Here is a 12,352-nt window from a genome sequence, read left to right as displayed (position 1 = left end):
ACTTTTTTTTTTTTTCCAAGTAGTAAGCATTAGGGCCAACTGAAGCATTGCAGAAGAATCTCATGTTATTTGAATGAACTGGGCAATAAAAATGCTATTCAGTGTTAACAAATGCAGAGCAATGCACTTGGGAGTGAACACAATGAACATGTCCGCTGTCATGTGTGCTAATACCTGATTTACTTTTCTGAAACTTTGGAAACACTGAAGATAATTGAATGGTTATGAATGATCCTAAAAGCAAGCAAAATGCTAGGAGTAGAAAAGGAACAGAGAAAAGACTGAGGAAAAACTGCAGTGATTTAGAGATCCATTTTCTTTTGTTCTTGTTTTCACCCCACTCCCTCCTCCAACTAAAAGGGGTGAGTAGGACAGGCAAAGGGTTGGACGAGGGCAGCAAGGAATGAATAACTGTGAGGAGAATGTGAAATGCTGCTGCAGGTTTTGGTAGGTGTTAAAAGACGGACAATTTCAAAAAAGTGCCGAAACAAATCCATGAAAGAAAAATCCATAAAATGCTGCTAAACTGAGGCACAGATAGAGCCTGTGTCTTAAACTCTCCACCCTCAGATTTGTGGCAGACTGCTATTTGTGTGATCGCTGGTGGTGTGCCCTGTTTTCCCAAGGTATTTGCTTCTTGCCACTGTCAGACAGGGTGCTTGTGCTAGCTGGATGTTTAATCTGACCCTGTGAAGTCATTCTTGTGGCAGGAGGTTTTAAGAGGAAAGCTTGCAGCTTTCCACTCATTTTCACGCGACTGCAAGTGGGAGGCTGCTGGAGCCTGAGAACCCCATGCAAGTGTTTTACCTCCCTGGTAGCCTGTAGCAGTGCTTTAGAGTTCAACAGCATTTCTTCATTACTTGTGGCCATTCTGCTCCAAACATAGCATCAAAATTAGTTGCTTTTTCAGGGATTTCAGTAACACGCGTAGCTTTATTTGGACTATTTTGATGTTTGTGTTATGTGCTAATCCATTAAGTACTATGCTAAAGGCTGTACATCTTTGTTCTCTGCTGTGCATTTGCTTTCTTGTTCAGTGTTTTCTTGCAGCAGATGAGTACAAAGATTTTTTTTATTTTTTTTCCCTCGCCTCCTCCTTTAAGTGCCTTTGAAATAAATTGCGTAAGCTTCTTCAGTCACCACACTGGTCCAGCAGATGATATTTAAGTCATCCTCATACGGTATTAGCTACTCTCTTTGGGCATCAAAAATATTTCACCTCCATTTATTCCTTCTGCAACTCACCCCTACACTGAAAGATGAACAGGTCTGTTCTCCAAGTCCAAATAATTATTTTTCCCTGGTACTTGTGCTAAGGGACTATCAGCCCCTTGTCTACATTGAATAGCAAGTCTTGCCATGCATACCCATCTTGAGAAAGTTAGTTTGTTGAGGCAGATAGGCTTTTGTTTATTTGGACTTCCAAATGTTTAAATAGGTCACTGCAAGAGACCTACACCAAAACTGAACAGAAAGCAGGCTAGCAGCTTACTGGGCACAGCTGAACTGGCTGACAGAGTATCCTCTTAGTTCTTTTGGTGTCAGTGAGAGTCAGCAATTGCAGAGGAAATTAAGTTGCTCTACTTTTCTCTGTAAACACATTTTAATGATTCTCCAGGCTATAAACCCATGCCGACTGTAAGAATGCACAAACCTAGAATCTTGCAGCTAAAACGTTCTGCTTGGAAGTGCTGACCCTTCTGCCGGGATTGCTATATCATTTTGTGTAGCAGTAGCTGTTCTTAAAATAGGAAAAAATGGAACAATTTATACAATCCCAATTTAATAAAGAAATATCTAGGGGAAGGGAATAGGCTGATGTGCAGGTAAAACTAGGAGAAAAGAAATGTTAGACTGCCAATTGCAGTTGTATTGCTCCAGGTAATGGTGTGCTCCGTGCACTACCGTTGCTCCGTGCTGTGTAGTTTGACGAGATAAACTGAATTCAGTGTAACGTGGCCATTAGTCTTCTGCCAAGGCACTGCCTTGCTGGGAAGTTTTATTTTTCAAATTGCTTAGGTAGAGGCTTTAGCAGTTGTGCAGGGCAGCTTTTTAGTTCCACGAGCAGCATGGACCTCAAGAAGCCTTACAACCTATGGTGCTGTCCTGCAGCAGCAATCAGTGCACGCTGTGGCTGCTTCGGAGCACTACGTGTGCTAACCAGCTGGCCAGCTGCTGCTGAACAGCACGTGTGATGGATGAGGAGACCTGCACTCCCCTCTCTGTGCCTCTTCCTTTACCTGACCGAAAATTTGTCACAGGATTTTTAGGAGTTTCCCAGCTCCATCTCTGTCTGAGGATGGTGGGGGGAGTTGCAGAAGAACTTTTCTCCTAGGAACAAAAAGCTAAATGGATATGATTCCTAAAATTATTTTTCATTTTTTTCCATGTGGACAAGTTATCAGATTTATCAGGTACCAGATTTAGTGTGCTTGGCAATATAATACATCCGTGTGAATTTTGTAGGGTGAAAATTGTCCTACATTTATTCTTCTATCTGATAAATAGTGTTAATTAAACTTCCATTAACTTTACATATTTTAAAATTCTGTGACAAAATAATAGGCTTGGGAGAAGGCAGGAGATGTCCTTATCTTTTCTTAATTCTGTGGATACCTTCAGAAACTGAAACAGGGGAGTTTCTCTCTGAACATCAGCAAACACTTTTTCACTGTGCAGGCGACTGAGTACTGGCACAGGCTGCCCAGAGAGGCTGTGGAGCCTCCCTGCTTGGAGATCTTCAAAAGCCACCTGGATGTGGTCCTGGTCAACCTGTTTTGGGTGTCCTTGCTTGAGCAAGGGCTTGGACCAGATGGCCTCCAAAGGTCCCATCCAACCTCAGCCATTCTGTGAACCTGTGAAATTTCTTTCCAGAGGTGTTCATAGCATTGCAGGAATCTGAAGATGTGGAATTTTCAAGTTGATTTCATATCACAAGAGTCAAGGAGACCCGGGATGTTTTCTTTTTTCATTCTCAATGCAGACACTATTGGAGAGCTTTTTCTGGTTGCTTTTATTCTCCTTGTGCTATCTGAAATTGAAGATATGTAAGGATAATTAGGAGAAATCAGCATACAAACCAGTCTGTGCTATACCATTTAATGCCTTCCTGATAGTATGAGAAATGAGGAAAAGAGACAAGCCTCATTCACATCAGCAGGTAACCTATGTAGTGAGAGAAAAGTAGGTTTCTCATCATAAAATTTCATTTAGTAATAAGCAGTGCACTTGTGCTGTCTAATAAACTTCGATTTGCTGTCAGCTAGAGTTTCATTTGGAGTATATATTTGAGAAGTGTCCTGTGCTAACCTCACACTACCCATCTTGGAGATAACTGTGGTGGTTTTACGCAGGTGGGCAGCTGAGCTCCACCACAGCCGCTCTCTCACTCCCCCTCCTCAAAGAGAAAGAGAGAGAAAATAAAATGGAAAGGGCTCGGGTTGAGATAAGGACAGGGAGATCACTCAACAGTTCCTGTCATGGGCAAAACAAATTCACCATAGGGAAATTAATAGCATTTACTACTAAAAATCTAAAGCAGTGAGAAGCTAAAAGCAAACTAAAACCACCATCCCACTGTCCACCCCCTTCTGTGTCCTCCCCCCAAGCAGCACAGGGGAACGGGGAGTGTTGCCTGCGGTCAGTCCCTGATGCTTCATCTCCGCTGTGGTTTAGTGGAGGACTGGTTAGTGTTAGGTCAGAGGTTGGACTAGGTGATCTTGGAGGTCTCCAACCTAGATGGTTCTGTGATCCTGCTGCATGCCTGGAGCACCTCCTGCCCTCCTTCTGCACTGTCTGTAGGGCTGCTTCTCTCTCATTTCTCACTCCTCTCTCCCAGCTGCTGTTGCACAGCAGTTTGTTTGTTCGTTTTCCCTTTCTCAAATCTGCTCACACAGAGGTGCAAACAACATCACTTACTGGCTCAGCTCTGGCCAGCAGCGGGTCCCTTTGGAGCCATCTGAAATTAGCTCTTACCTAACGTGAGGATGTTCCTGGAGTCTTCTCACAGAGGTCACCCCTGCAGCCCCCCACTACTAAAACCTTGCTACATAAACCCAACAGTATAATGCAATCAAGTGGCTTCCATACACCTTGTTGCTGAAGTAATACATGCAAGAAAACTGGGACCCAACAAAACAGGTTTTTACATATATTACCTAAAAGTACTCCAAGTGATCAAGATTTATTCACTTAGCCAAAATTACTGTAATTATTCTTTTCATTTACCTTAGATACTGAGTGTATTTTGGAGCCTCTGACTCTGCCAGAAAGTCCAGCGAGTCCAGGAGTTGTTGCTGCTGTAGAGGATTCTCTACATGTGCCTTGCATTTTCTGCAATGAATGCTATCTCCTACCTGAACAAAGCCAGCTCCTGAAGCACATGATAATTGAACACAAGCTTGTCATCGCTGATATGAAACTGGTTGCAGATTTTAGAAGGTAAAGATTGTTTTGTTAAAAATGGGTATGTATGTGTACAGTTACTATATAAAGCTTCAGAAAACTAGAGATTGTATTTCTAAAATACTTGTTTTACACTGGGGTGTTGTGTAGTTACAGCACAGGGCAATTCCTCTGTTAGAAATTCTTTGTCACTTCTCAGATCCTGTTACTAACCAGCAAGCTGTGTACAAGCTAGAAAGCTGTTTATTTCATAAAGGACGTTCTAGACAATCAACTCTTCCAATTTTTGTGTTTATTCACATGAGAAGACTATTTATTGTAAGACACTGTATGATGTCCTAAAGATGTATTGTACACAGAAGCTGTTCAGTACGTGAACTTACACATTCTGGGTTGAAATTAATTTACCCTATCTTAAGGATGCCAGTATTTTCCCACAGAAATCATATTTAATCCTTAACTGTACTTCACAGGTCTGTGATCTGCATGTAACAGTGACTTGTACAGCGGTGTCACTGATCTTCTGGGGTCACTTTTGGCTTTCTCTCTTTTAACTTCCTCCAGTAGCTGGCAAAGGCCCAGCTGGCTTGTGATTTCAGAGGCTTGGCACGTGCTTGGCATTTTGCTTTCACAAACAAGGATGTATGGTCCTGTCAGAAGGCTAGATGGCACCTACTGATTTTGTAACTAGTTGTGTTGCATTGCTTAAGTGTTAGCTGGGTGATTTCTCAAATAGAAGGATTTTTGTGGTAGGCCTTCCGTGCTCAGTTACTCTGCCAAAGCCAGTAGCTTGTGTCTAACCGTCAGAGTGCAAAAACCTAAACATTAGTATGAAATTTGGGAAGATGAATGTAAGCCATATAAATCCTTAGTCAGACACAGGAGCTTAAAACTGCATAAAATTGAAAATTGATACTTGTTTGTGTTTGGTTTTGTGCAGAAGGCAGGCAGAACAAGAATGCAATGTTCTTTGGAGATAATGCTAGTTTCCTCAGATAAATAAAGGGATCAGAACTGCTCAGTAATGGAATGCCAGTTTAAGTGCACTTGGGGGATTATTCTGGGTTACTAAAAATTTATTTTTAACTCACCTTTTCAAGAAAATGTCCATTTATATTCTTTTGGCTTCTAATGCAATTGGAAGGTAGCCAAATGTTAGAGAAAACAGCCCCAGGATGTGATGTGGTGGAGCTGTTACTCTGAAGTGTTTCTTCTCTTATTTGCTGTATTGAATACCAGCAAATGAGTCTAATACTGTGAAGAACAAAAAAAAAAAAAAAAAAAAGACAAATATAATCTGAGGTGTTACAATGAAGTGTGGAAAATAAAGTGAAATAACTATAAATACATTATATTATATTTATACTCAACAATGAGGTAGAACCAGTCTTAGGTATGTGTTTCTTGACAGAACAACAAGCACTGGAGAGTCCAAAGAAAATCAGTGCTAATGGAAAGCATATTTTTTTTCATAAACTTGGAAAAGTAAAGATAAGTTGGCAGTAGGGGAAGGAATAGAGATGAGATGAACACTTCCAATACTTGCATGACTGATACATAGAGGACACTGATCATTTATTCTCTCTCCCTGGAAGCATGGCAAGGCATTGGCTTTATTTGAGCATTGATTATTTGGGTTAAGCAGTATCATATAAAATCCCTTAACAGTAAGCTTCATGGCACAGGTTATGGTTTGGTGAGTTTGTCTAAATGGTGTTCGCTTATTTCAGTTCAGGGGACAGACTGAACAGCATCTTGAAATAATTTCATTTGCACATTTATGTCCTAAAAACTCCATTCTTGAAGACCTGCTGTTCTTTGTAGCTGCAAGACTAATTTCACCATGCATTATAAAAGTAGGGGGCAGAGGCACAACAAAATGCTCACCTGTCACTTACAGACATCTAATGATGCTTCAGCTGTGCTTGCAGGCTTTGCTGTGCTTATCTGTTGTTGTACCAGAGGTTAATCCTCTCCATGTCAAGAGCACCTACAAATACTCAGAAATGTCCTCATAATACTGTCGGAATTTTTATTATCCTTTCCTAATTTGATGGCATGTCAATAGGAAACATTCACTGAATAGCTAGCCTTTACCTGATCAACTCTTACATGAGTAATATTATGCAGTAGGCATAAATGTAAGCCTACACTTAAGCATTAGCAGATTTATTTATCTTTTTTTTAAATAAGATTCTGAATAATTAGCACAGGGACTGCTTTATTCTCTTCATCATTGAACTGAGGGTGGTGATTTTTTGGATTAGACAGTAGCTTCTATTTCAGTGGGAACCTAATCTCTGTTGTGGTCTGTTAATGCTGCTATGGCAAACAATAATAGTACAGGAACATTTTTAAACAACTGTAGTTGATGGGTTAAACTTTCAAGCCGTATTTAGGGCTTTTCTTATTCTGCCTGTTACCCCACCCCCAGGTGTTTGGGGATTTCATTTTTCTGTCTTCCTAGTTGTCTGCCAAGCTACAGCTTTCACTGTAACTCCACAGGAGACCTGCCAAAACCTCACTTTTGACAAGTTGGTGTTTTTACTGGGTTTCAGATCCTTGCCTGCATCTTGAAGAACACCGAGTGCAATATTTTGGGAATTTGAGAGTACTCTGTAGTGTATCTTTTCAGTAAAGATGCATCTGAATGGCAAATCTGTCTGAAAATGTGAATAAGTTATAGTGTTTATGTAAAGCCAAATGCAAATCTTTCTTACTTAGATCTACATTTTGACAGGGTAATTGAACCCAGGTTTAATGAAGCTGAGTGAATTTAATGAATGAGAAAGCCAGGTTAAAGGAAGAAAAAAATTAGAGAAGAATTAAAAAAAAAAAAAAAAACACTTAAGACCTATAAGAATTTAAAGGATGCAAAAAATGAGAGCAGATCAACTGTTTATTAAATGGTTTGGGGATTTCCTTCTTCACTAATCTTCTCTCCCTTAATTTTAAAGATATATCTTATATTGGAAGAAGAGGTTTGCAGAACAACCCATCACAGACTTTTGTAGTGTGATAAGAACAAATTCGGAAGCTCCGTTAGGTAAGTACATGTATGCTGCTTATTTTCTCTGTTGGCCAGATCACGTGATAATTTCTGGCATATACTGGTGCTTTGATCCAGTCAAATGTGAAGTAATCTGGCACTAGGTCAGCAAAGCACAGAAATAATGTTTAATTCAGCTACATATTTAAACATAACTTCCTGAAGGGTGCCAACATGTGCTTCAATAAGGTTCTGAGCAAGGATGAGCTCAAGTCCAGGCTTCAAAACTCTGCCAAATTGGGGCCGGCTGCCAGACAAGGCCTAGAAGCAGTGCTGCTCCACATCATAGCTAGGGAAGCTTTGGTAACCACTGCATAAATAATTGCTGGCAGTCCTTCCAAAAATGTGGAGAAACATTCCCAGGAAACTGCCTTCCCAAATTCACCCTGTCTCCTACCCCCAGCTCATGATGTTAGCTCTTCCTGGGCAGCAGGGCCGCAATCATGTTTCCCTTCTCCTCTCCCTGTGCTTATTGCCCCAAAAATGTTACAAGAAGATATCTCCACATAAAGGGTACAAAGACTGCAATTTTCTGCACTCCAACACAAGACCAAGGGCTGTACCTCACAGCTCTGGCCCAATTGGATGCTCTATCGTAAGGACAGAGTCTGACAGTGCAAAAGAAGTGTTTTTTTCTCAGAAGTAGACACAAAATTGTTAAACAGATTTCCACAAAAATGAGTTTCCTGTTGTGAACTTCACCACCTTCTGTTCCAAGCAGAAGCTGATATATTTCTTTGGCTTCCCCTTTCCTAACAAAAATATATAATTTACGTAAAAAAGCAGATAAGAGAACATTAGGGCTTTCCTACATCTTTAATCATCTATGCAGAGCTTTTAAGACAGTAAAAATGCATTCAGACAGTGTCAGAGATAGGTGGAAGTAAACTGTTCTAATTCAAATTAATTTTAAGTAAAATAGTCCTGGAAAATGTGAAAATGACTCCAAAGACTTACATTTCTCTTACATATGTTGTTGGGTTTTTTTTTGCTGCTGAAATTTTAACACCTACTACTCATTTTGAAAATTGCAAATCAAGCACCTGAAGGCTAGAGCCTACCAAAATTGTAATCCAACAGTAGCCATTCCAGAGGATAGTGAGAATACTTTGTTAATATTAATGATGAGCTCCTTCAAATTGGATAGCTCAGAAATCAGGAGGTTTATGTTATTTAGTACAGGTTCTGTGTGAAGAGTTGGGAAAGGATGAAATAGGAAAGTTTAAAATGGTGAAAGACTTAGTAATGGTCAGTTCAGCTCACCAACCATATAACCCTTTAATTAGTAAATGAGTAGGTTTCAAATGCAAACTATTTTCTTAAATGTTTTTTATATATTTTTATCTGCTGAGTAATTTTAAGGTAATTAATTTGAATGAGATTTGTTTCATTCCTAAACTGGATATGAACATAAACATTAAAAAGTCCAGTAAACATAAAATGTACATAAAACAATTAAAATGTTAATTAGGCAAGCCGCAGTGTGTGTTATTAAACAGCTATGATACACACTTGCAGATGGAACGAGATCTGACAGTAAAAGGTGATGTTGTTAGTGAAGGGTATGCCAAATGATAACTACTGAAAATGAATAATTATTTAGAGAAGTAACTGAAAAATCCCACATGCAAGATAGAACTAAAAGTCACTTCATAATTCTTTTATGCTGACTGTGACTAATATCAATGATTAAAGGTTTCTCTGTCTCCAAAAGAACCAACATAAAAGAGAACAAGGGTGGTAGTAAGGAAAACCTGTGCAAGACTTTGGTCTTTGTATTGCAATATAAATGTTTAAGATCATATGTATGTATATAATTGCTGATAAAGCCTTATGAGTAAGTGTATACAAATGTTTAAGCATGTTTCATTAAATTATGCAATTAAAATAGCTGCCTTTAATAGATTTAAGAAGTCATCTCGTACTCCTAATCCATCCAGAGGACTAGAAGATATATGCAGATATATGCCACAAATATAACAGATATATGCCACAAATATTCAAAACAGCACCGTCCTTCCATCCCTTACCCACACTTCCTAATCTCTTAACAGAAGAACAGGATAACTATTTTCTTCTCTGTGACGTCTTACCAGAAGACAGATTACTTAGAGAACAACTTCAGCAAAAGAGACTGGTAAGAAATCATTTTTGTTTCCTTTTTTTAGGGTAAGCAGTTCATTAGTATAATATATGGAAATTTAGTGAACATTTTAAATATAAAGCATATTTTACTAAACTGCAAAAAGCTTTTATTTTAGTTCATTTTCTTATATACTACAGAAGAATATAAAAAGTCCTTGTCTATAGATTTTTCACTGGAATAAATTTACAGGTTGTATGTCAGTGTTTCACAGGGGTGAAAAATACACCCAGAGCACAAACAAAAGGCTGAGCGTGTTGAATGCTTTTCTTCCTCAAAGAACCTGCAGTGCACTGACAGAGTATCTTTTGTGTAGTAATTTACATGTGGGGACATTAGCAAAATAAAACTCAGTGTATGTCACTGTGAAACAGGAAGTGATACTTAAAATGTCTTCAAGCAAACTGCTTTTGTGCACTATTACACTTTCACTCAGATGGTTTTAATTCACACTTACATACTCATATGCACCAAGATGCATGAGTGGAGGAAGTCTGTCCAGGATCGTCTCTGTGACAGCTGTTGAGTCTTCATGAAACCCTCTGGCTTTCTTCTTGCGTGGTGATAACACCTTTGTCCTTTGGACAAATATCTTGTATCTTAGGAGTTGTGAGTTCTGCCTGGGTGTCATTTGTATTAGGCTCTTGCTGACTTCAACTTCCATGAGTCTTAGCCCAGGTTGCAGACCCCTGTTTTGTGTAGTTTCCTTGTTTGAAATACACATCTGTAAACTGTTTTTCCTCTTAGGCTAACTAAAAATGAATGCTGTTTGATGCATTGCAGTCATGTTGGCCAAGCTCCTAGTGTTAGGATGCAGGGTCTTCTGCTAAGTTACCTGTGCTGTGAGGTCTTAGAGTGCAGGCCTTTCATCTTGACATAGGCAAGTTCCTCAGTTTACTGCTGGGAGCTCTGTTCTTTGATTTATCAATACAGGTCTTTTAACTCTTTGTTTTGTAACTTCTGGTACCTTACCTGGATGGCAAGGTACTGAACTTATGTTTCTTTTACAAGTCTACATACACAACATGCAACTGAAAACCAACTTAAAACGTAAGCATTCAGAATGAAGGGGATGCTTACAAAAATCAAATTCTATTGCTCAGAAAAATTGGGACTGGTGGGCAAAAGCTGCTACCCTGGGAATGCTGTATCTGTTTTTTGGCTAGAGTCACATTCTGAATCTTGCTGCACACAATTAGTGAATCCCCAGAATCTGTGGAATATGTACAGGTCTTACACAGCTCTCCGTGATGTCCCAGCTCTTGCAAAGGAGAACTGTAATAGTTCTGGCACTGAGGATTTCCCACAGAGTTGGAGGTGCTTCAGCTGAAATCTTCATTACTGTGTAGGTCCATTGGGTTGGCATGGACTGAGAAGAAAGCAGCTGCTGCACTCATGCGTAGCGTGCTTCTTTCCCAGTTCATCATAAGGCCCACCCTGGATCAGTAAAAGAGGTTTGTCTAGGTCAGTATCTTACCTTTGCCAGCAGCCAAGTGTCTGGTACATTTTTGCCTTGCTCCGATGCAGTGGTGATTCTTTCTTAAAATATTCTCCTAGTCTCCAGCAACTGACAGCTCAAGAATTTCCAAATTCAACAACACTATCTATATTTAACACAGTAGATTTTTATTTCATGAACCTCCAACTCTGAGCCCCCTACAAGCTTCTGATATCCACAAGTTCCTGCAGCAGAGTTGCACAGCTTAACTATACCATGAGAGAACTGTCTGTTAGTTTCTTCCCAATCTCTCCCCTCCCACTTGGATGGTTTTCACACTAGAAAAGGCAGTGAACAATTCATCCTTAATCTTACCCAAACCATTTGTGATTTGTCTCCTGGTTTTCCTACCTGACATCATGTCTTCCATTAGTTCTGTGCTTCAGTGTGCCCTCACAGCAGAGAGCAGAATCCAGGACTGCATTAGGAAGAGCTTTGACAGCAGGTTAAGGGAGATGGTCCTTCCTCCTCTGCTCAGCGCTGGTGGGGCCACATCTCAAGTTCTGTGTCCAGTTCTGGGCTTCCCACTACTGGAAAGACACAGACTTGAGCAAACCAATTGCAGGGTCCTAAATATGATTGAGGGACTGGAGCATCCTTCACACAAGGAGAGGCTGAGAGAGCAGGCACAGTTGAGCCTGCAAAAGAGAAGGCTAGGGGGAATCTTATCAATGTGTTTAAATATGTGGTAGAAAGAAATGAAGATCAAACCAGACTTCTCTCACTGCTGCTCTGTCTTAGCTTTACGTGACAAGGGCTTGGTAGCAAGGGGGCTTCAGGGGTGGCCTCTGAGCCAAAAGAGACTGTCCCCAAAAGGAGACATGGGTCCCATGGTGGAGCAGATCTCCACACTGCAGCCTGTGGAGGAGACCCCACAGGGAGTAGGGGCGGAGAGCAGCCGTGAAGGAGCAGCAGAGACGAAGCATCAGGGACTGACTGCAGTCCCCGTTCCCCTGTGCTGCTCAGGGGATGGAGGTTGAAGAGGGTGAATGGGGGATGTGGTTTTACTTTGCTTTTAGTTCTCACTGCTATAGTCTGCTAATGATAAGCAGTAAATTAATCTTCCTATGCTGAGTCTGTTTTACCCGTGATGACAATTATTGAGTGATCTCCCTGTCCTTGTTGCAACCCTTGAGTCCTTTCCATCATATTTTCTTCCCCTTTTCCTTTGAGAAAGGAGAGTGAGAGAGCAGCTGTGGTGTTCAGCTGTGTGGCAAGGTAAAACCACCACATGCCCCCCCAACAGAACAAGAGGCAA

The 12,352-nt window shown here is 40.4% G+C and overlaps 1 protein-coding gene across 1 annotated transcript in view; it reads left to right on the top strand.

Annotated features, from left to right (window-relative positions):
* Nucleotides 1-12,352, top strand: part of ZNF277 (zinc finger protein 277) — a 55,218-nt gene that overhangs the window by 16,858 nt on the left and 26,008 nt on the right. The window contains exons 2-4 of the mRNA XM_032205858.1: nt 4,233-4,440; nt 7,362-7,450; nt 9,508-9,590. Coding sequence (XP_032061749.1) covers nt 4,233-4,440; nt 7,362-7,450; nt 9,508-9,590 — 380 coding nt within the window. The remainder of the gene's footprint in view (nt 1-4,232; nt 4,441-7,361; nt 7,451-9,507; nt 9,591-12,352) is intronic.

The sequence above is a fragment of the Aythya fuligula genome, chromosome 1 (assembly GCF_009819795.1).
Source record: "Aythya fuligula isolate bAytFul2 chromosome 1, bAytFul2.pri, whole genome shotgun sequence".
NCBI lineage: Eukaryota > Metazoa > Chordata > Aves > Anseriformes > Anatidae > Aythya > Aythya fuligula.
Note: the sequence above shows the minus strand (reverse complement) of the source record. Positions and strands in the feature narration are given on the sequence as shown.